We start from the raw sequence: 25,027 nt of genomic DNA on the forward strand, positions 1-25,027 counted from the left end.
TACTTTCTCAAGCCACTGTATGTGTTTTTTGTTATCGATGCCTTTTAATGGTATTTATATCAATTTCCATATGAATTGTGTGCAGTTTAAATTGAATAGGCACCATAAGCTTCGCTTGCTTCCAGACTAACAACTTGCATTTAGTCTTCATTCATCTCATGTGTTTTTTCTTTTTCTTTCTCATATGTGAAAAATGAAATTCTGCCTCCCCCTCCACCAGTGTGCTTTGTCTATTATTCCTTTGTCATTCATTTTTCTAATAGTAAACATTTTTAGAGATGTTTTTCAAAGTTTCTAGAAAAATATTCAGAATTGAGTCCTCAGTGGTTGATACCTTTTAATGGCTAACTGAAAAGATGGTAACACATTGCAAGCTTTCGAGACTACTTAGGTCTCTTCATCAGGCATTAACTAATACAAAATCTGAAGAGTCACATATTTATACACAACACAGCACAGAATGAACTATTGCAATAGATAAGACAAGTGACGCGAAGCGTCAAAGTTTCTATTAACTGCTCCATGAAAACGGACATCACTGAGAGGAAGAATAGGAAAGTTTGTGCTGCAAATTGGATACAAAAATCCACCAGGTGTCCTTTTTGTTTTGAGAACAGTTATAGTGCCTTGCGAAAGTATTCAACCCCCTGCAACTTTTCAACCTTTTCCCACATATCATGCTTAAAACATAAAGATACCAAATATAAATTTTTGGTGAAGAATCAACATCAAATTTGACACAGTTGTGAAGTTGAACGAAATTTATTGGTTATTTTAAATTTTTGTTGAAATTCAAAAACTGAAAAGTGGGGAGTGCAATATTATTCGGCCCCTTTACTTTCAGTGCAGCAAACTCACTCCAGAAGTTCCTTGTGGATCTCTGAATAATTCAATGTGGTCCTAAATGACTAATGATGATAAATATAATCCACCTGTGTGTAATCAAGTCTCTGTATAAATGCACCTGCTCTGCTCAGGGTTCTGTTTGAAGCACAGAGAGCATCATGAAGACCAAGGAACACAACAGGCAGGTCCGTGATACTGTTGTAGAGAAGTTTAAAGCCGGATTTGGATGCAAAATGATTTCCAAAACTTTAAATATCCCAAGGAGCACTGTGCAAGCAATCATATTGAAATGGAAGGAGTATCATACCACTGCAAATCTACCAAGACCTGGCTGTCCCTCTAAACTAAAGAGGCCCATGATCACTCTGGATGAACTGCAGAGATCTACAGCTGAGGTGGGACAGTCTGTCCATAGGACAACAATCAGTCATACACGGCACAAATCAGGCCTTTATGGAAGAGTGGCAAGAAGAAAGCCATTTCTCAAAGATATCCATAAAAAGTATCATTTAAAGTTTGCAACAAGCCACCTGGGAGACACACCAAACGTGGAAGAAGATGCTCTGGTCAGATGAAACCAAAATCGATCTTTTTGGCAACAATGCCAAGCGATATGTTTGGCGTAAAGGCAACACAGCTCATCACCCTGAACACACCATCCCCACTGTAAAATGTGGTGGCAGCATCATGGTTTGGGCCTGCTTTTCTTCAGCAGGAACAGGGAAGATGGATAAAATTGATGGAAAGATGGATGGAGCCAAATAGAGGACCATTCTTGAAGAAAACCTGTTGGAGTCTGCAAAAGACCTGAGACTGGGATGGAGATTTGTCTTCCAACAAGACAATGATCCCAAACATAAAACAAAATCTACAATGGAATGGTTCACAAATAAACGTATCCAGGTGTTAGAATGGCCAAGTCAAAGTCCAGACCTGAATCCAATCGAGAATCTGTGGAAAGAGCTGAAAACTGCTGTTCACAAACGATCTCCATCAACCCTCACTGAGCTCGAGCTGTTAGCCAAAGATGAAGGGGCAAGAATTTCAGTCTCTTGATGTACAAAACTGATAGAGACATACCTCAAGTGATTTGCAGCTGTAATCGCAGCAAAAGGTGGCACAGCAAAGTATTAAGTTAAAGGGGCCGAATAATATTGATGTCCCACTTTTCAGTTTTTGAATTTCCACAAAAATTTAAAATAACCAATAAATTTCATTCAACTTCACAATTGTCCTACTTGTTGATTCTTCACCAAAAAATTTACATTTGGTATCTTTATGTTTGAAGCATGATATGTGGGAAAAGGTTGAAAAGTTCTACGGGGCCAAATACTTTCGCAAGGCACTGTAGTCTGCGGAAAACATTCACGTGAATATGCCCATAGTCTATAATGTTTACATGTTCTATAAGGAAAAGTAATCTGGAAAAACACAATCAAGTACTAAGAATTAGAATTGGTAATGTAGAAAGAGAGGGTAATGAAAACACCAGAAAATGACGAAACCACAAATTATATTAGTCATTTTTATAGGGAATATCAATTACTCTGATCTATATTGGAAAGTGTTTGAGGGCAGAGTAGAGTCCTGCAGTGCGCAGGCGCCGGGAAAGGTCAGAGAGGTCCAGCGCCTGCGCACTGCAGGACTCTGCTCTGCCCTCATTAGGGCAGAGCAGTGCGCCTGCGCAGGAGCCACGACAGGAAGCAGAGGACGTCATCACTACAAGATGGGCGGCGCCGGACTGCGACACCCTCTGGACCTAAACCAGACCCGGACCGCCCCCTGGGTGAGTATAGTGTAGCTCGTTTTTCTTCTCTTTCAGGTTACATCGGGGGCTTATCTACAGCATTGCAGAATGCTGTAGATAAGCCCCTGATGGCGGTGCCGACAGCTGATAGTCGAAAAAATAGGTGACAGATTCCCTTTAATCTGTCTTTACTTTTGAAATAGTGTGGTAAATAAGTTGTCCTTAAGTTGTAAGGGTAGATCATCAACTTGTAATTAGAATTGTGTATTTCTTTCTCTCTCTCCATTCCTCGGTTCCGGTGACTGAGATTGCGATTCTTGATTGAGAATCATTTATAAAAGCAGCTTGTTTTCTACAAACTCTTGCTATTGTTATTTTCTGTTCTCTGTGCAAAGAGGCGCTGAACCTTGCTGAAAATGTACTGTAAAATGTATGTATAATCAATGCTTAATCATCAGCCTCTGTAGCCGTAATGGCAGTTGCGTACATATGGTCAGCTTGACGTCGTCTTGTGAATTTCTTGATTTCCCGCGGTGTAGAAATAGGTAGGCTGAACTTTTAATTACAGTATTGACGTTCTTTGTGATTGTGGAAGTAATTGAATCCTGTGGGAAGGCAGTTCATTACACTTTATTTTTTTTTTTTAATAGACTGATTTACTTTCTTTGCAATTATTGCCATTTTCATACAGTTACACTTAATGCTCAGCCTGATAGCTTTGGGTAAATAGCTGGCACTAATAATGAAGCCAAACTAATGCTTGAGCTAAATTATTCATGTTATCATTGTAAGAGCTCTTACTTCAGACTGACCAGTTTATGTATATGGTTCTGCCCACCATAATTAAAATGTTGCTGTCCAGTTAAAAACAGTAGTTCCTGACGAGTTCTTGTAGAGGACCCTTTTTCTTGGTTACAATTAGATGTTAACTTGATGTCTTGGGCTACTTTCCCACATTGAGTATTTCATATGTTTTTGATGATGCAGATTTTTTGCAGCATTTCTGCACCATTTTGGTTACCGTATATACTTGTGTATAAGCCGACCCCTCTAATTTTGCCACAAAAACTGGGAAAATTTATTGACTCGCGTGTAATGCCTAGGGTGAAAAATGCAGCAGCTACTGGTAAATTTTAAAAATAAAAATAATACCAATAAAAGTAAAATTAATTGAGACATCAGTAGGTTAAATGTTTTTGAATATCCATATTGAATCAGAAGCCCCATATAATGCTCCATACAGTCCATGATGGCCCCAAAAAATGCTTCGTACAAAATACACCCCATATAATGCTCCATACAGTTCATGATGGCCCCATAAGATGCTCCATACAAAATACGCCACATATAATGCTGCACAAAGGTTAATAATGCCCCCATAAGATGCTCCATAGAATAATATAACCCATATACTGCCCCATAAAGGTTATGGCCCCATAAGATATTCCATAGATTATGCTCCATAGATTATGACCCATAAGATGCTCCATAGATTATGCCTCTATAAGATGCTCCATAGATTATGCCCCATATGCTGCCCCATAAGATGCTCCATTGATTATGCCCCCATAAGATGCTCCATAGATTATGCCCAATATGCTGCTCCATAGTTTATACCCCATATGCTGCTCCATAATTATGCCCCCATATGCTCCTCCATAATTATGCCCCCATATGCTCCTCCATAATTATGCCCCCATATGCTCCTCCATAATTATGCCCCCATATGCTCCTCCATAATTATGCCCCCATATTCTCCTCCATAATTATGCCCCCATATTCTCCTCCATAATTATGCCCCCATATGCTGCTTCATAGTTTATGCCCCCATATGCTGATCCATAGCTTACGCCCCCATATATTGCTGCTGCTGCTGCTGCTGCTGCCGCCGCTGCAAATAAAAAAAAAAAAAAAAAAAAAAAGACATACTCACCTCTCGTCCCTGGGGGCCCGCTGCTGGTGTCCTGAGCAGGCGGGGACAGGTTCTGATGTCACCGCTGGCTCAGGACCCCGGTACTGGCGATATTTACCGATTTCCGCTCCATGGCTGCGTGTCGCTCTGTCTGCTGGGTCCCTCTGTCAGTGACTTTCAGGCAGAGGGCGCGGTGTGCACTAACTACGTCACTGTGCCCTCTGACCTGAACATCACAGAAAGAGGACGCAAAGGAGGGGACAGAGCAGCGCGTAGCAATGCACCGGGGACAGGTGAATATAGCTTATACTTATTCCCTCCTGGCGCGGTCTCTGCAGCCCCCCTGCTTCTCCCGGTCTCAGGTTCCTTCCTTCAGTGGTCACGTGGTACCACTCATGAAAGTCATAAATATGCACATATTCATGACTTTAATGAGCGGTACCACGTGACCGCTGAAGGAAGGAACCTGAGACCGGGAGAAGCAGGGGGGCTGCAGAGACTGCGCCAGGAGGGGGTATGTATGACCCGACACCCCCGATCCACCTCCACCGCCGACACCCTGGTATATGACTCGTGTATAAGCAGAGAGAGGGACTTTCAGCCCACAAAAATGGGCTGAAAATCTCGGCTTATATGCGAGAATATACGGTAATTTCCTACATTGAGTTTTTAGTGAGGTGTGTGTTTTCGCTGCACCAAGAATGCAGTCTTACAGTTCCAGCAATGTGGATGGGATATAAAGAAATCTCATGCCCAATGTGCTCCATTTTTACGCTGCATAAACTGACCTTTGCATTTTTGAAATCCGTAACGTTTAGATTTCTCTTGTGTGTACGTTGTGTTTTTATGTGCTGATTTTCAAAGATGTACTGCAGGTCTGTTTTTACTTTGAGTTAAACAAACAAAAAAACACAGCTGGCATGAGATCTCCCTTCCAATTCCAGTGCTCTGAAAAGTTGCACACCCAACTTGCAACTTTTCAGAGCGCCGAAGAAAACTGGGACCGGAAGTTACATGGACCTTCTGGTACCTGCACACAAGAAAATTAAAGGCACTGCCTTGAGAAGGGCGGAACAGTGCACAGGAGAGATGGCAGGCAGAATTTCCAGACACGCACCTGACATCAAAAGCAAGCAGTGAAGTAGGGAGAGGAGATATCTAGTATAATGAGAGAGGAGGTAGTCTTATCTTCCAGGCAGAGTACGCCCCATAGCCTGGAAGATCAAAAAGAAAAATGATGATTTTTACTGAACAAGGCATCATCTAGGAGGCATATAGGTTTGACTAGTTTCAGTTTTGTTTTATACCACCTGTATGCCCTTGTTGGCTAAAAAGGCTCAAATGGGGTGGCAGATATCCTTTTTTAATGTGTATTATTCGTGAAGGAAAAACATTCCAGAATTAAAATTGTAAATGACAATCTCTTAGTAAATTTAATTTTTTTTTCCAGATTAGACCATGGTAAATTGATGCAAGAGGAAATGGGAAAAGCTCTTGAAAGGGAACGAACTGCCTCTACTGAACAGCTTACAAGGGCGGTACTGCGGGAGAAGGCTGCTACTGAGGAAGAACGGCTGAAGGCAAGAACCTTAGTAAGTGTTTGTGGTTTGGGTGTTTTAGGCCACGTTCCTATGTTCAGTATTTGGTCGTATTTTACATCTCTACTTGTAAGCCAAAACCAGGAGAGGGTGATAAATCCAGAAGTGGTGACATGTTTCTATTAGACTTTTCCTCTGATTGTTCCTCTCAGGTTCTGGCTTATAAATACTGATGTAAAATAACTCACCAAATACTTGCCTTAGCGTTCTGGGCAGCAGGGTTATAATAATCAAAGGCATGAATTGTTTTTTCAAGTGAAAAATAGTAAATTATTTATTTTTTTTACTAAAATCTTATTTTATTTGCTTAGCACTTGGTTTAAACTGGTGAAGTGTGATCCATTTTTATTACATAATATACATTGGACATACCGCATATTATATACAAAATCATCAGGATAAAACTTTCCTGCTGTTATGTCACATTGCTTCACTAAAGCAGATAAGAAAGACGTACTGCACAGTCTAATGCTGTACATAAATCCAGTACAAATTTATAAATTCCAGATTTGTATTACTCTCCTTTAATGGTTGGATCCGTAAATTAAGTGTATTAACATTTTACATAATTTAATGTTTCCCAAGTTGTTAAAGGTGAATAACCTAATATAAAATGTTATTAGATAAACCTCAACATGATTGAATTCTATGAGGCTGTTTCCCAGGTATAAATCTGAATATCTGGTCTGCTTCCAACTGGCCAGAAAATGCAGCAGGTGCAGAGAGCACTTTGTAGAGTTTTCTCCTAAAAATCTGCAGAGAGATATTCTGTAATGTGGTTATCAGTTTGTAATGATGTATCAATTATGTAATTAACAACCTGCTGCACTAATAAGTACTACTAACATGATTAGTGGATCGTAACTCCATAAGCCTGAAGAGAAAGGTGTGATAATCAGCCCCACAGTCAAACTGTTTTCTCTAATCTTAGCATGTTACACTAGCCACATTATGGAACAGTGGTTGCAGAAGTCTAGTTTTTATATTTAGATGTCCCCTATCTATGGAAAAGCTATTGCTTTGTAAAGTTTAGGTTATAATTTAAGTCCTAGGGGGAGTTAGCAGACTTTTCCACTGCATGAAATTGATCAATCATAAATAGTAATACACGTGGGGAAAAAAATAAACAAAACATTTCTCAACTAGGGCTGGGCGATTTAATCAAATGAATTCAATTAATTCGCTATTGGAGGTCTGCACTATTCTGATTTCTTTATTTTTTTTTAAATCGTAAATTTGTTTTTGATTGTGCACAGTAACCTACAGACAGTGGCAGGTTGGCGCCGTTATACTGATTACAATGATATCTGGGTTGATGAAATCCAGATTGTCTTGTTGTTTAATCTTTGTTTTCAGTTTTTAGTTAATGATATGCTCGTGCTCCGGGACGGCCTGTGGGGGGGTCTTCATGTGGCGCTCTGATTAGGTATTCATAATGCAGCCTGCTGACAGGTCACTGATCCCTCACTGACCTGACCCCTAGTTTACATAATGAGTATTATATTTACATACTGAAAAAACCCTTCTACAGGCATGTGCCGGCCGTGGCACCTGCACTGCAGCATAATCGCATGTGTACTGTACATATAATTATTATGGCTGAGGTTATCCTGATATTTAAAAAAAAATCCATTTGAAAATGCGTAGTAGCGGCTATTGGTGTATATAAAGGTAATGCGATAGCTGCTACTGCGTGTGCGCCGGCGGCCGCCGATAGCTGCTGCAGCACAGGCTCAGCAGTGCCATCTTGGAGGAGGAATTTTTTTTTTTCTCTAGCAAGATTGTGCCACTGGCGCATGCTCAGTAGTAGCTATCGGATCCCCTATATATATCTATATATACACTGTTAGCTGCTACTGCACAGGCTCATCGGGCGCCATTTTCAAGTGGATTTATTTTATTTTTTTTGAATATCAGGAGAATCTCCACCATAATAATTATATGGACACTAGATGGAGGCCCGATGCTAATGCATCGGGAGGGCAGTAAAGTCACGATGGGGGCAGGCTTTGCAGCGTTGAGAATCCCCCCCCCATGTGCTCAGCCACCTATCCACACTCTTTCCAATTGTGCTGACTTTTCCCATTTGTGCTCTCTTCTTTGACCTGTCTACTCCATGTGCTATCCCCCTTGTCTGCTGTCTCTCGCCTTCCTGTGCTGTGTTCTCCACTCATGTGCTGTCCCGTTTCAGCGGTCTCCCCCCTGTGCCCTGTCTCTCTCACCCTTGTGTCTGACCTTGTACAGAACTACCCCAGCTCCTGGGCAGGGGGGGAGGAAGTAACAGACAATACTGACATTGCAGCAGGAGATCGCAGAGAATACATTTTGTGAGGTAAAACATTGTTTAAAAACAGTCAGTGAAATATTTTACCTCACAAAATGAATCCTCTGTGATCCGCTGCTGTAATGTCAGTATTGTCTTTTGCTTCCTCCCCTGCCCAGGAGATGTAGTATGCTCCGGTACACATTGTCAGACACAGACAATTTTTAAAATGAACTTACTTTTGTTCGTGGGAAAACCCCTTTAATGTGACCGGCTTCCTTTGCATCTGCCGCCTGGAGCAGCCGAATGATTCACTACGCCTGCGCGGAATTTGCGCAGTGCGACTGTCTCCAGCTGGTGGTACCGCACAAGAGGCAGTGTGAGTGTGTCTGGTGTGTACGGCGTATAGAGTGTGTGTGGTGCAACGGTGTTCCACTGGTGGTACCGCGCAAGAGGCTGTGTGAGTGTGTAGTGCGTACAACATATAGGGTGTGTGTGTGGTGCGATGGTATTCCGCTGGTGGTACCACGCAATAGGTTGGTAGCAGCAGCAGTTTCCATATTGAGACACCCATCACTTGGGTGTCCCAATATGGCGGTCGGTGAACTTTCTCCGCTTGGAATACTGGTATACAGTGACATCTGGACAGAACAGGAAATGAAAACATTACAAGGCAATTATATAAATAGATTACACATGTGATTATGCCTGCAGAAAGTGTTTGGTTTTTTTAGTATGTATATATTAGAGTTGAGTGAATTTGTACGGGTCCCTGCTTATTCGGCAAGCTATAGTGCTCATCGAATAAGCTGCAGAGGGAACCTGGATACATGGAGCGCTCCCGATAATCAGCTGATTGGCGCCGCAGCTGCATGTGTCGTGGACCAAACATGGGAAAGAAAGTCTCCAAGAGCTCTCTGGTGAATTGGATCAAAATAGCAATCATGAACACTTATAGAAATCAGGACCTATCTCCTCCAGAATCTCTAAAGGCCCATTCCACTTTAGCCGTCGCAATCTTCTGGGCGTAAAGGGCCAATGCGTCCATCAAGCAGATCTGAATAGCTGCTACCTAGTTCTCGGTCCATACCTTCACTAAACACTACACATTAGATCCAATGTCTATAAGAGACCTAGCCTTTGGCAGGAAAGATCTACAGGCTGTTGTCCCTCCCTAACCATTATTTTTTGGTACTTCTCCTGTGTGGAGGGGATTAGAGAAAATAGAATTAGGCTGTGGGCCCACGTAGCGTTTTAAAACGCTCACTCACTCCTTCCCAGAAACCGCGCGTTTTTTTCCGCGCGATTTCACCGCGATTTTACCGCGATTATGATCGCGATTTTGCCGCGATTTTCACGTGCGATATTCAAGCACTTTCCAAGCGATTTGAAGCATCGCTTGGAAAGTGATTGACAGGTTGGTCACACTCGTCTAACATAGTGTTTGACAAGCGTGAGCAGCTTTTTACTATTGAGGCTGCCTATGCGGCCTCAATAGTAAAAGATAGGATGTTAAAATGCTAAAAAAAATAAAAAAATTGGGGTATATTTACCTTCCGGCGTCCCGCGCTGCCATCCCGGGCCTCAGCGTTCCCAGTAATGCCTTGCGAGACCTGTGATGACGTAGTCTCGCGTTGCTATAGCGATCTCGCGAGACCACGTCATCACTGGACCGTGCCGCAAGGCATTACTGGGAACACTTAGGCCGGGAATGCAGCGCCGGACGCCGGAAGGTAAATATACCCCGATTTTTTTATTTTTTATTTTTTTTACAGGGGTATGGTACCCAGGGCCTGGAGGACAGTCTCCTCTCCTCCACACCGTGGGTACCAACCGCACATGAAACGCTTAACTTCCCGCATGGTGGGCATAGCCACATGCGGTAAGTAAGCGATTCTCGTGCATTCCTATGGGTGCGGAATCGCGGCAATTCTTTGCGATTCCGCACAAAAGAATGAGCATGCTGCGATTTTTTTTCCGCGATGCGATTCCGCCGCGGAAAAAAGCGCAGCATTAGCACAGCATGTGCGGAATCCCATAGGAATGCATGGGGGACGTTCTGTACACGATTTTTAAGCGTTTTCGCGCCGAAAATCGCAGCAAAAACGCTTAAAAATCGCTACGTGGGCACATAGCCTTACAGTTACCGGTAATTTGGTTTCTAAGACCCTCTACGACAGCGCGGGTAATTCCTCCCATAATAAAGTTTTGTTCATTTGATTCTTTAGTGTAAATAAAAAACCTCAAGCATTCATTGTTTGGTCCTTGGAAAACACTGGGGATTGAGGGAAGGGGAGGGCTATTTAACCTCTTGTTTCCTGTCCCTAATTAGGATTGGGAGGCAAGCTCCTGTGTGCTGTCTTGGAGGGTCTTAAGGCCCTTTTACATTTATCGATGCACCAGCGATCCCGACCACGATACAACCCGGTCAGGATCGCTGGTGCATCGCTAAATGGTCGCTAGTGAGCTGCCAAACAGGCAGATCTCACTAGCGATGCAGCAGCGGTCGCTCTTATCTTTCAGACACGGCGAGGGTGTCCGTCTTCCGCCCGCGTCCATGGCTCGCTCGTTGGCGCCAGCAGGAAGCCGACGACGAGAAATGGACCAGGCCGATCTCGCGCAATCAGTGATAGCCAGCGGGGGAGCCCGTCGGAGGTAAGTATCACATGTAGTGATATCGCTAGCAATATCGCTGCTGCGTCACAAAATCGGTGACGCTTTAGCGATATTGCTAGCGATATCGCTATGTGTAAAGCCCCCTTTAGAAACCAAATTATTAGTGATTGTAATGCTATTTTCTTTCTGTAGGTAAGCTTTTCACCAATGAGCATATGCTTGTGTCTGGAATAGTTGGTGTGTGGTGGTCCAGAGGAGATGCTCCTTTTTGATCAACAGGATATATGCTGAAAGACCACAACTTTTTTTTATCTTGGTTGCCCATCTTCTTGTTGGTCACCACCACATCCTGTTGGACCTCCAGTAGTAGGCGTTCTGCCATCTTTTGCCTCATGTTAATTTTCCTACCCCCTTCTCTCTGTGTTGGCATACGTACACCTGTACCAATAGGTCACCTCCCTTCTTAACTACTTCAATTCCGGGTATATATCATCAAACACGTACTTGGGTTTTTCCTTTCTCATTAGATAGCGGCTATGCCTAGTTTTCGGGTGCTGTGAGGGGATCCTCTCACGATCTTGCCTTTCTTCCTCTACAACTGATAATATATTTCTGTAGGTAAAGGGGGTTTTACACATAGCGATATCGCTAAAGCATCACCGATTTGATGACGTAGTAGCGATATCGCTGTGTGTGATACTTACCTCCGACCGGCTCCCCCGCTGTCTGTCGTTGATCGTGCAGCTCCATTTCTCGTCGGGCGCTTCCTGTGGCGCCGACGAGCGACGTGTGGAGGCGGGAGGACGTCGGGATCGCCTCGTCTGAAAGGTAAGTATCGTCCGCTGTATCACGGCTTCATCGCTTTGAGATCTGCCTGTGTGGCAGCTCACTAGCGATCATTTAGCGATGCACCAGCGATCCTGACCGGGTCGTATTGTGGTTGGGATCGCTGGTGCATCGCTAAATGTAAAAGGGCCTTACGCAATACTTTGTATAATTGGTGGAGAAAGGTTGAACTTGATGGACCTAGGTCTTATTTCAACTTATGTAACTATGCAAGTGCGTTTCCTGCAGCCCTATAATAATGGGGTTCATTTTCCTAATGTGCTCGAAAATTGCTTGCCTCTTATCATGGTCTTTTAAGACCTGGAACATTAACCCCTTCATGACTGGAGGTATTTTCATTTGTTGTTCCCCTTCTTCCCAGTGCCATAACTTTTTTTTTTTTTTTTTTTTTTAATTTTTCGGTCAAAATGGCCATGTGAGGGCTTGTTTATTGCAGTACAAGTTGTACTTTTGAACGAAGCAATTTGTTTTAACATATCGTGTACTGAAAAACTGGAAAAAAATTCCAAGTGTGGTGAAATTGCAAAAAAAGTGCAATTCCACAGTTTTTTTTTTTTTTTTTTTTTTTTTACCATGTTCACTAAATGCTAAAACTGACCTGCCATTATGATTGTCCAGGTCCATTACGAGTTCATAGACACCAAACATGTCTAGGTTCTTTTTTTATTTAAGTGGTGAAAAAATAATCCAAACTTTGGCTAAAAAAAGAAAAAAAAATGGCACCATTTTTCGAGACCTTTAGGCTACATTCCCACGGTCAGTAACTGGCAGCGCTTTGGACGCAGCACATGTCTGCTGCGTCCTAAGCTCTGCTGGCTTTTGAAAGCAGGCGATTCCACGTGTTCATTGAATTGTGTGGAATCGACTTGTACAGGTGAAATTTTATTTTTTTTCTAGTTACGCCGTTTCAGTGATCTGGTTAATTCTTTTTTAATTTGATAGATTGGACGATTCTGAACGCGGCGATACCAGATATGTGTACATTAGATTTTTTTATTGCTATCTTTTGAATGGGGTGAAAGGAGAGTTATTTGAACTTAGCTTTTTTTTAATTCATTTTTAAGAACATTTCTTTACTTTTTGCACGCTTCAATAGTCTCCATGAGACTATAAGCTACAGTTGTCTGATCACCTGTGTGTAGCAGAAAAGCCATGCTCCTAGCAGTCCATCTATGACGACCATATATGTCTGCTGGAGACCTTTGGTCATCATACCCAACGCATCAGTGACCCGCAATCACGTGATGGGGTCACAGATAATTGGGATTTCCAGCGCGCTTCTGGTAAGCACAAGTTAAATGCTCATACTACGAGGAACCTGCAAATGGGTCAGTTACAATCACGCAGCTCTGCAGTACGTTTAGGAGAGCAGAGAGCGGCCATTACGTATCACTGGTAACACCCTTCATGTAAAATAATCTATGGAGGTAGCTTCTCGTGCAGACCAGTGTCAGACCCATAAATTTTAACAGCTGATTTACATGTAGGAAAAGCATGGAATAAGAGATCTGATCCTACATATCTGGGTATCATTGTATTCCGCTTCCTATGGCCTGCATGCCCATATAAACGATTTAGGAGGGTTGATTCTACTGATAGGTTGCCTTTAAGAAAATCTATCACCAGTTTGTAGTATCTAAACAAATCTAACTACCTTTTTATTACTCCTTTACTGCAGTCCACAAGCTTATACATCATCTACCCTCTCTTTGTATATCCCCCAAAACCCTGTTTCAATTTATCCCATGCAGGATGAAAAGTAGTATGGCCCAATTTGACAGGGCGTCATCTCTGCGGTGTCTGTGCCTCTTTTCCTAATCGCTGTCCTCCAGCGTTGATCGATGTGGATGACATGTCCTTCGTCATTCACATAGCGCAACTTGTTCCTGTGCAGGCGCCATTTGCCCCGCCCTACTTAGTGCAGAGCAGAGGACATCAAGGCACATGCGCCAAAAGACGTCATTCAGGTACAGGAGTAGATAAAGGTGGTGGCATTGGTTTAGATACTCAAAAACTGGTTCCCTTTAAGATTACAACGCTGTATTTTGATAAGAAGCACTTTAAACATAAAATTGCAGCGTGTTTAAGACGTAGTAATCATTTTTCTTTGCATTTATTGTATTAGTACGGAATATATATATTTTTTCTTCTATTTTTTTGACACTTTTATGATTTGAGATGCACGTATTCTCCCAATTTTCCTGTGGTCTGAATAATTTATAAGATAGCTTTAATATATTCATATTTAAGCCCATAAAAGACTAGAGAAAAAAATGCTTGAAATAATTTCCCTTTTCAATAGCGGTTAAGTATACTGTATTCCACTCACTCCCTCTTTTGATTGCTTCTGGTCTTTTGAAGTACGCAAAGCGTGCATGACAAGCCACAACAAAAGAGGAATCACAAAGTTGTCAGGTTTTGTCCTTGTAAATGACATCTGACAGATGCATGCATTGGTTTAAAAGATGTTTTCCACGACAGGCATCTTAATGTAACACAGAATGGGACCCCCGGTATCTCACAGCTGCATTGGGCACAGTTCTACCTCTTTATGTTTCCTACATTGTGTGGAGTATGTTGGAGTTGTTTAGTAATTTATAGATGTTTGTTTATTGTGACTGCACAAGGTATATGGTATGTTCTAAGCATAATGTGTTGTTTACCCCATCGTATGTTTGTGCCAAACATGGGATCCCCTAGAGGAAAATATATGCAGAGTCATACAATCCACATTTGATTTTCTTCTAATCTAGGTTTACACAATTTTGCACACCTGATATGAGCAATATTTTAAAATAGGATGTGATCAATAAAGGTGATTTTATACAGTATGACGTCAGTACAGTGGAGCTTATGAGGTTGGGGTTTTATGGAATAGGGATATGTTATGTACTGTATGTCTCTGGCTAAATAGTGCTTGATCGTGGTAAGAGAGAATAGTTCTTCTACTTTCTGACATAGAAAATCATGCGGGCAGTCTGCTCACTGGGTGTCTGTGTGCACTTGATGTCCAGGTGCTCCACTGCTTAAAGACCCCTATGCTTATTCTAGATACATGTTAGAAGCTTTTTACCAGATTTTTCAGTGCATTTGTCTCTTTATATAAAGTAAATCCATACGTTTCACAAGTAGTGCAGTCTTCCTGATGAGATTCCATCTTTTGCAGTTCTTGCTCATTATATAATTAAAAATTAATATTTTTGTGGCCCCGATTCATCAAGACTGATGTTATTTACACCAGTCGTGATGAGGGGGGCTTGGTGGAGTCAGACTTTTTATTTATTAGGAGGTTCACGCTTATTATAGGGGTTGTCCAAGACTTTAATATTGATAACCTATCCTAAAGATAGTCCATCATTGTCTGATCGGCCAGGGTGCGATACACAACTGCTCAGTTAGGGTGTGTGCACACGCTGCGGATTCTGCTGTGGATCCGCAGCGGATTTGGTCCTGCGGATCCGCAGCAGTTTCTGCTGCGGTGTACAGTACCATTATAATCAATGGAAAATCGGTTTCAAATCCGCAGCATGTCAATTCTTTGTGCGGATTCCGCAGCGGTTTGGCACCTGCTCCATGGCAGGTGTCCAACCGCAGGGGAAACCCGCAGGCTAAACTGCAACAAATCCGCGCGGAAAATTTCGCAGCAGAATCCGCAGCGTGTGCACACACCCTTAAGGAGCTGCACAGCTCCATCCACTGTATAGTGGCTGCAGCTGGGTACTGCACATCTGCCTCCTATAAAATCAAGAGGGGACGTATGTGCATACAACGGCTATTATTCTGTGGATGGAATACATACTGGATATATACTTCTCCGCGTAAAGCAGGACTACTTATGTACCTGGTTTTCGGTCTCTGTTCTTACTGGCTGACTACAATCTAATATTATGAAAAGAACAGTAGAATTTGCACAGTGCTTACAAGTTCTTTTCTATTGAGTTTAGAAGTACTGTCTTGAAGCTGGCAGTGATCACGTGAGCATTCTGTTATCTCCCAACCAGTTTTAGTACAGGGCTTATAAGCCAGACAGCAGATGTGGTCAGTTTCCTGGGCAACGAACTGTAAACAAACATAGTTGGTATCTCAGGAACTGCTGCCATTTTTTATCAGCAGTAAATTGCAAAGATGCTTGATTTTACAACCACTCTTTGACAATAGCCATTTATGAAGAAACTCTTACGGGAACCCTTTATAAGGAGTATGTCAGGAAGTGTCGTTTTTGGATACAAATGCAATAGCTGTGTGTAGGGGCGAAACTATGGTAACATAATTTTTTGAAAAATTGCAGAAAAATGTTCCAGCTCTTCATAAAATATACTCTTTAATTCATATACTGATTAAAATACAAACAGCTTCTCAGACATCACTTTGTCGCATGTGAGGACGGCAACATTTTTTGACCGCAGTTTGATGGAGATATGTGGATGCATGGTACTCCCTATAACTGGGTGCTCAGATTGGGTTCTGCTCCTTTTAACAAATTGTAATATTAACTCTGCACTCTGGTTTAGAGATGCAGTAGTATATTTAAAGGGGTTGTCCCACTAGCAAAGTGCATTTTAATTAATGGATCTTAGAATAAAAATAAGTTCCACAATTGGATTTGTTTGCAAAAAAACGAAAACATTCCTGTCTTGTAATAATCTTAGAAATGTGCCCCTGTGAAATGAATGTGTCCTTACCATGCAGGAACATGGTCTGATATATCACATCTGCTGGGCAGGGGAGGAAGACAAAGAGGGTATACTGACCACATAGCAGGGGATCACATCTGATTCTTTCTATGAGTTCTAAGGGGAAACGTTTCTCTTTGTGGATAGTAACATGCCTGGCATACAGTTAGGTCCATATATATTTGGATAGAGACAACATTTTTCTAATTTTGGTTCTAGGCATTACCACAATGAATTTTAAACAAAACAATTCAGATGCAGTTGAAGTTCAGACTTTCAGCTTTCATTTGAGGGTATCCACATTAAAATTGGATGAAGAGTTTAGGAGATTCAGCTCCTTAACATGTGCCACACTGTTTTTAAAGGGACCAAAAGTACCGTATTTTCTGGCGTATAAGACGACCCCCCAACTTTTCCAGTTAAAATAGTAAATCTTCTTAAGTCGGGGGGATCTTTTTATATGATTGTGTCATCTTATATGCCGGGTGCGGAGCAATCTTCATATGGCAGGGGAGTGGTCCCGATGAAGAAGGGAGGGTGTAAGTGGAGTTATCATCCCCCTTTCACCTAATTGGTGGCAGCGGTGCTGCGGGTCTCTGTGCTGTGGGGATCGACGGCTCCTCCATCTGCAGTGTGGCGGCTCTGTGCTGGGTGTCGGCGGCACAGAGGGAGATATATGGGGGAGGAGCAGGGTGACGGCACCACAGAAATCCAGGAAACATTTCTGCTGATTGATGGCCTGTTCTGATCCAGATTTTGCATGCAAAGACCCCATTCCCCTCCTCAGATCCTGTCCTGGCGGTGTGTGAAAACGAGGCAACAGGCGCAGTCCGGGGTGACGCTGGGAAGCAGGCTGGGGGGAAATGTAGCCATACAGTAACGATTAAAATGAGACCCCTCTCTTCAGCTGCCTCACCAGCCCTCCCCTGACTATTACCCCAGACCCGTGTGCAGGTGCTCAGCCAGAACCACCCTAGAATGGGTCCCCTTTTAGCAGATAATACTGCCATAGTGTTCACACATAATACCGCCATATACTTCACTCATAATACCGTCATATCCTTCACACCGAATACCTCCCATATAGATCATACACAATACCACCATATAGATCACACATAAAACCAGCAGGGTGACAGCAGCACAGAGTATTTCAGGAGAGCAGTATCACACGACAGAGGATTAGATACACTGCTCAGCAGTCAGTATCACACAGGATAGGATTAGATACACAGCTCAGCACACAGTATCACACAGAATAGTATTAGATACACGGCTCAGCAGTCAGTATCACACAGAACAGGATTAGATACACAGCTCAGCAGTCAGTATCACACAGGATAGGATTAGATACACAGCTCAGCAGTCAGTATCACACAGGATAGGATTAGATACACAGCTCAGCAGTCAGTATCACACAGGATAGGATTAGATACACGGCTCAGCAGACAGTATCACACAGGATAGGATTAGATACACGGCTCAGCAGACAGTATCTCACAGGAGAGGATTAGATACACGGCTCAGCAGTCAGTATCACACAGGATAGGATTAGATGTCCAGCAGATGGCCCAAGTGTTTTGCAAGAGCAGGGGCAGCAGCTGGTCGGGTGTTTTGGAAAGAGCAGCTCGGTCTCCAGGAGCTCGTCCTGTATCCTCTCCTGCAGCTGGTATGTGCAGAGTGAACATCCAAGCCCTGCATCCAGCATAACAGGGCTTGCAATAGAGTGTAAATGGAGCTAAAAGGAAAGCACTGGGCTCTAATAAAATGGTGCCTTGCCACACCTACAGCTGTGAATTGAGCTGCCCACAGAGGCGTGCCCAGTTCACAGCTGATGCTGCTGCAATGATACAGATAGGGTCGGGAGCCGACTGTTATATCTTATGCCCAGGGACTGCCGTAAATGAGCATGGAAAGTGTCGTTCAACAGCCAGAAAGGTAAGATGGCAGCCCCCAGTGACTGCATTAATACAGAAAAAAAAAAAAAACACACCACTGAGTCAAGCTTAGGGGACAATATCTTTTTATACTATTTTCTTTTTAACTTTAAATTATGAAAAAACACGGCACCTTCCCTTTAAGGATGACTTGTTTCACCTGCATGGAGAGCTCCTTTGACCGCTTGTTTCCTTCACAGCAGAACCTGCCAAATGCAAGCACCACACCTCAAATCAACTCCAGGCTTTTTATCTGCTTAATTGAGAATGACCTAACGAAGGGATTGCCCAAACCTGTCCATGAAATAGTCTTGGAGTCAGTTGTCCAATTACTTTTGGTCCCTTTAAAAACAGGGTGGCACATGTTAAGGAGCTGAAACTCCTAAACCCTTCATCCAATTTTAATGTGGATACCCTCAAATGAAAGCTGAAAGTCTGAACTTCAACTGCATCTGAATTGTTTTGTTTAAAATTCATTGTGGTAATGTCTAGAACCAAAATTAGAAAAATGTTGTCTCTGTCCAAATATATATGGACCTAACTGTAGCAGTGTAAGGAGGCTTATATGCCATACAATGCTCCTCTGCAAAATTAAATATGCAATTTGCACTTATTTTGTGAGGCAAAACAAGTTTTTAAATGGGCAGTGAAATGTTTCATCTCACTGAAAGCAGCAGCTGTGATGTCATGCTGTAATGTCTGTGTACTCACTTTTTCTTCCTCCCCTGCCCAGGAGCTGTGGTATGGTCAGACCATATTACTGCACCTTCAGACACAGACATTACACCGTACACAGCAGGGGAACATTTATAAGATTATCTCCGTATAGGAGCAATTTTTTTTAACACCTCCAATTGGGAAAAAGCTGCGGTCTTTTTAATCCAGAATCTATTGAATAAAGTGTAATATGTTCGCCAGGCAACGCCTTTAATTTTTCATGATCCAAAATCCAGATTTTTTGTGTTTGAATAAGTATTTTTTTTGTAGAATACAAAAGACTAGCAGGACAAGAAGATATGAGTAAAGGTGTAGCAGCCCTGACCTCTCCATATGCTCTCCAGAGAGAACATACCGCAGTTGACAGAATCACATATAGACCAAGGATACTACACCTTTATTTATTTCTTATTGTCCTGATGTTCTTCTGCAACATATCCTTATATATTTGAAGATAATCTGCTGATCTTGGATTTAGAAAATACAATATTGCATCTCTAAACTGAAGTGCAATACAATCTTTTTACAGGGCTCTTTGCACTAAATATGCAATTAAATGCTTGCCTGCTATGAGGACAGTACTATACAAAAGAAGAGAAATCGCATACCTGGGATGGCCACATCTGTACTGACCTAAACTATTAAATTGACGAACCTGTAAAAAAAGAAAAAAAGCTGACATTAATGTCCTGCCTCTGTATTGTCTTAGTCTATGTGCCCACGTATGCAAAAAAAATTTTCCGCATGAAAACCGGACTCCTTCCCAGAAAACGCGCCTTTTTTTCGTTTGTTTTTGTATGTTTTCCGCGCGTCCCCAGTCTCGTAGAAAATGGCTAAAAACGCGGACTTTGCCGCAAAATTAATGAGCGTGCTGCGTTTTTTACCGCAATGCGGTTTTTTTGCGAAGAAAACGCATCAATATGAGCAAAGTGCAGAATGCATTAAAATGAATGCGATGCTTCTCTTAAGCGATTTTTAAGCGTCTTTGCCGGTAAAAACGCTCAAACGCAAAAATAAGCTTACGTGGGCACACACCTTTAGCCTCCTAGAAAGGGAGATAGTGTTTTGCTCATTTTCCCCTTGTTAAAGGGAACCTGTCAGCTGTTTTGGCCGCTATAAGATGCGGCCACTGCCTTTCAGGGCTTATCTATAGCATTCTATGCTGTAGATAAGCCCCCGGTCCGACCTGCAAGGTAAGAAAAATAAGTTTTATTATACTCACCTGGGGGGCCGTCCGATGTGGTCCAGGCCAATGGTGTCGCAGGTCTGGGTCCGAGCGAGAAAGTAAGCAGGAGGGCGGCGTTGCAAGACGATGGGAGGCGCCGGACCCGGACCTGCGACACCCATTGGACCGGACCGCATCGGACCCCCCGGGGTGAGTATAATAAAACTTATTTTTCTTATCTTGCAGGTTGGACCGGGGGATTATCTACAGCATTATGGGTTCACTTTAAATTTAAATGATGAGTGTTAACTACACAAAATAGGTGGCCTTTTAAAAATACAACTTATCCCACATAAACAAGCCCTACATCAATAGAAAAATAAGTTATTGCTTTTAAATGTATCATTAAAAAATTAATAAAAATGTGGTCCTTTAAGCACGTGGGCCACCTTTTATGAAGAGACTTTGCTGGGCAATAACCTTCCAACAGGTTACCTTTTACCACAATATATAAGCTTATTCTGGTTATGACATTTCCAAGTTCCAGTCTTAGACCAATATTTCAGTGGTTTTCATTTTCCTAATTACCATGCAGATAAACAGTGGGGATCTGAACATTAGGATAAGTGAGTTCAATATGATATTACTTTAGAGAGTGAACACCCCTCACTGTTCCTTCCCCGTAGGCTACATGGTGATAATAAATGAGCAAGTTCAGAGCACTTTATGATAGATAGTTAATGTGCTGTGTCTGAGCCAACAGGCCTGTATTCTCGGCATCTGTCACCATTCATAGTCATTAGCATACCTAATGGTTTCTTTACGAAATAATTTCATCCTTGACATGTGGAATACATCAATAAATAAATGAAAGGTTACCTGATAGTACACAGATACTGCTGTGCGTAGCTTTACATTCTCAACGTTTTCTTTTCGAATGTCTCCGAGTAATCAGGAAAGGTTGTCTGCTTGCTTGTCCTTTTGTATTTTGTATTTTTGATTTTCAATGCTCATGTTATTAGTCCCAATACTATTTTTATATTGAATCATATTTTTAAATTGAAAGACTTGGCAGTGGTTTGGCCTTAAAGGGGTACCATGATCCCTGTTTGTAAAGTTGGGGCTTCTTTATAGTAGGGGGATGAAGTGGAAAGATGGCCTTTGCGCTGTCTATTGAAGTAAGAAAGGAAGTTATTGGAAATGAAAGATGTCATTCATTGGTTGCAAAAGCTTAATTGTACTAAGTTTGTTACTTGGGAAATAAATAGCTCACACGGTATTCTACGAATTGGACTAAATATAATGTCCAAAGCTCTCCATAAACTGTTAATGGCCACTAGCATTGCAAGATAATCGTGAACAATCAATTTTGCATGATTATCTTTCCATGTAAATGGGCTGTGGACCATCAAGTTTGCTAGCTCTGGTGACCAGTATGTAGTCATGATGACATCGGGTCACCATGGCAACAATCTGCCCCTCACGATGATGTTGCATGGGTGCTGATCGGTGAGCAGAGGGTGCTTCCTCCCTCTGCTTGTATGCTAAATACTGAAATCGATTTCAGTCTCAGATGTTAGGGGGTTAAAGTGCTGGGAGCGGTGCGGGCACTGCTCCTACACTGAGTGTAGGGTGTCAACTGTCAGAATCAATTGACACTGGGTGGCGATCGCGCGCACATCCTATGTGCGCGGGAGATTGCCATGACGTAGCCATATGTCAAAACTTGGTAAGTACCAGCCGACCGTGATGTATGGATATGTCCATTGTCGGAAAGACGTTAAAGAGTAGCCATCATTTTTATTTCAGAAATCAATAACGCACATGAAAATAAACAACTTGATAATATACTGTATATTTATAAGCAAAATTTGATCCTTTCTCACCAGGACTGATGCCTTGTTTTTAAAACGCTAGGTGGGCACATAGCCTAAATGTAACTGACTGCAAACCAAAGATGTGAACAAGTTTTAATATTCCAGTTGTGAAACTAAATACAGGTGACAGACAAAATAAGACATTCACCTAAGTAGTTGTAAGTTTAAGTTGCACATTTTGGGCTTAAAGAGAATCTGTCAGCAGGTTTTTGCTACCTCATCTGAAAGCAGCATGACACATAGAAAGAGAAGCTGAATCTAATAATTTATCACTTAGATTACTGGGTGCAGCCATTCTAAAGGCCCCGTCACACACAGCGATATCGCCAGCGAGATAGCTGATTTTGTGATGCCACAGCGATCTCACCAGCGACATCGCTGTGTGTGACATGGATCACTGACCGGCCCCCCCTGCCGGGTATTGCTGATCGCGCTCCATCATCCTGGGCCATTTTTTGATCATTGGCCTCCCACTGGCCAGCGCGCATCGCTGTGTGTGGCAGCGAGAGACCAACAATCAGCAACGCTGCACGCTGGTTTCAATGGTAAACAACGGGTATCCAAGAGCCGTGCGGCTCTTAGATGCCCGCTGTTTACATTGGAAACCAGCTTGCTCACTGGTCCTGATCGCTGGAGGGGCTGTCTATGTGACAGATCACCAGCGATCAGCCTAACGATGTCCCAGCGATCCCATCCATGTCAGATCATTGGTGGGATCGCTGGGACATCATTATGTGTAACGGGGCCTTAACACAATCAGAGCTTTTAGATTTAGAAAGCAGCAGAACTGAGAAAGCTAACCCCGCGCCCACACCAGGCTCTCTGTGTACAAAGTCAATAGGCAGTGAGTCACTTAGGCCTGTTTCACACATCCGTTTTACAGATCAGTTGTAATCCGCGAAAATGGCGGAAAACGCATCCTTCGGCGGATTGACAGCAACATGTGGCACCAGGCCGTTGTTCAGACGGATCCGGCGAAGGTTGAATTTTAAAGGAACCCGTGTCTGGAAAAAAGGAGAGAGAGTGACAGAGACAGACAGAGAGAGAGAGCATTTCAGGGTTAAAACTGCTCCCGGCTTTCACCTTTCAGGCATGCGCAGTTAAAAATAGCGGACCGTCAACCAAAAAAAACGTTGCAGTGTCCGTCTGGTCCGCCCGGGAGCCGCTAAAATTCTCACGGATCCGTCAAATAACGGACCCAACGGAAGACCATCAGTCAAAATCCGCCACTAATGCAAATCAATGGGGAAAAAAAAAAGGATCCGCCCCTTTTTTTGGCGAATCCTTTTTTTTTTTTTATAAAATTGGCGGATTTTGACTGATGACCAAAAACGGATGTGTGAAACAGCCCTTAGTTGCTGGACTAGTCTGGCAATGGTAATTTCTTAGTGATAAATCCTTCAATGTTAGTAAACAACAGTAAGAACTTTGACAAGCGACGCACTCCTGAGTGCTGTGTCTCAGCCCCTATCTTCTACTGTCTTCAGATTACATAGCAAAAACCTGCTGACTGATTCCCTTTAAGAATTTACATGAACTAATTATTAATTGTCATTTGTGGGTTTTACTATCACTATAGTATCCAATTCAAAGTACTTGTTCTCACCCACAAAGCTCTCCACAGTGCGGCACCCCCCTACATCTCCTCCCTCATTTCAGTCTATCGGCCTAACCCACCACTGCGCTCTGGAAACCACTTTCGTCTAACCTCTGCACTAATCCGTATCTCCCACTCCCGACTCCGAGACTTCTCCCTTGCTGCGCCAATCCTCTGGAATGCTCTACCCCAAGAATTTAGGACTATCCACAATTAGCATAGTGTTAGGAGCTCCCTCAAAACACATTTGTTGAGAGCGGCCTATCATGTTCCCTAATCAGTCATTTTATGTGGAAGTGTGCATGTGTGGCTCATTCATTATCCCCATCTATCACCCAATCCCTCAAGATGGCTGGATCATCATTGTAAATACACCATTGTAAATACACACCTGTACTTTGTATCTCCCCCATCTCATTGTAGATTGTAAGCTCTCACGAGCAGGGTTGTCTAATTTTGCTTTAATTATTGTATTGATAACGTTGTTACTTATGACTTGTGTTTTGAAACTGTTAAACTGTAAAGCGCTGCGGAATATGGTGGCGCTCTATAAATAAAGATTATTATTATTATCATCATCATCATCATTATCTATTATTTTAATCAACATTAAGAGCATCAACTGCTATATCGCTGTGGTAAAAAGAAAAGAACCAAACGTCCTTGGAAAATCTTGCAAAATAAAGATAAAAGATTGACAATTTACTGTGGGACAAACATGCATAGTAAACAAAGATAGGTTTTCATCCATGTAAAATATTAGTATCTGTGAAAATCCTTTTATTTCATGTGATGAAAAGGATTTCATGCCCTTTGAAGTCCCAAGTGTTTAGTCTATAAAAAAAAAACAAAAAAAAAAACAGCTCTTTTAGACCCAAAGGGATCTCGAAAAGACCAATTTTGATGAAGAAAATTAAAAAATAAAGTTTATGTAATTTTAGACTGGAAGTTTAATAAAAAAAATGTGGTGTTGGGATGCATGTAAAATTAAAAGTGGTATTTTTGTGAAGCAAGGATTAGAGTTATCTAGTGGAATTATTTTTTTTCTAGGCAAATACACCAAATTGATATTCTAAATTGTAACTTTACATTAAAAAAAGAGTGCGTGTATATTATATATCGTATATACTTGAGTATAAGCCGAAGCCCCTAATTTTGCCACGGAAAGCTGGGTAAGCTTATTGACTCGAGTATAAGCCGGGTATACATTGTCCCCTCATCCCTGTCCTGCTC

The 25,027-nt window shown here is 42.2% G+C and overlaps 1 protein-coding gene across 2 annotated transcripts in view; it reads left to right on the top strand.

Moving 5' to 3' along the window:
- The window catches only part of CHCHD3 (coiled-coil-helix-coiled-coil-helix domain containing 3), a 214,889-nt gene that overhangs the window by 66,792 nt on the left and 123,070 nt on the right, over positions 1-25,027 (top strand). For both annotated transcript variants that reach the window (XM_073580986.1, XM_073580987.1), the window contains exon 4: positions 5,956-6,097. In XM_073580986.1, the coding sequence (XP_073437087.1) occupies positions 5,956-6,097 (142 nt within the window). The remainder of the gene's footprint in view (positions 1-5,955; positions 6,098-25,027) is intronic.

This window comes from Dendrobates tinctorius, unplaced genomic scaffold (assembly GCF_039654945.1).
Source record: "Dendrobates tinctorius isolate UK_male_01 unplaced genomic scaffold, ASM3965494v1 ptg000066l, whole genome shotgun sequence".
Taxonomy (NCBI): domain Eukaryota; kingdom Metazoa; phylum Chordata; class Amphibia; order Anura; family Dendrobatidae; genus Dendrobates; species Dendrobates tinctorius.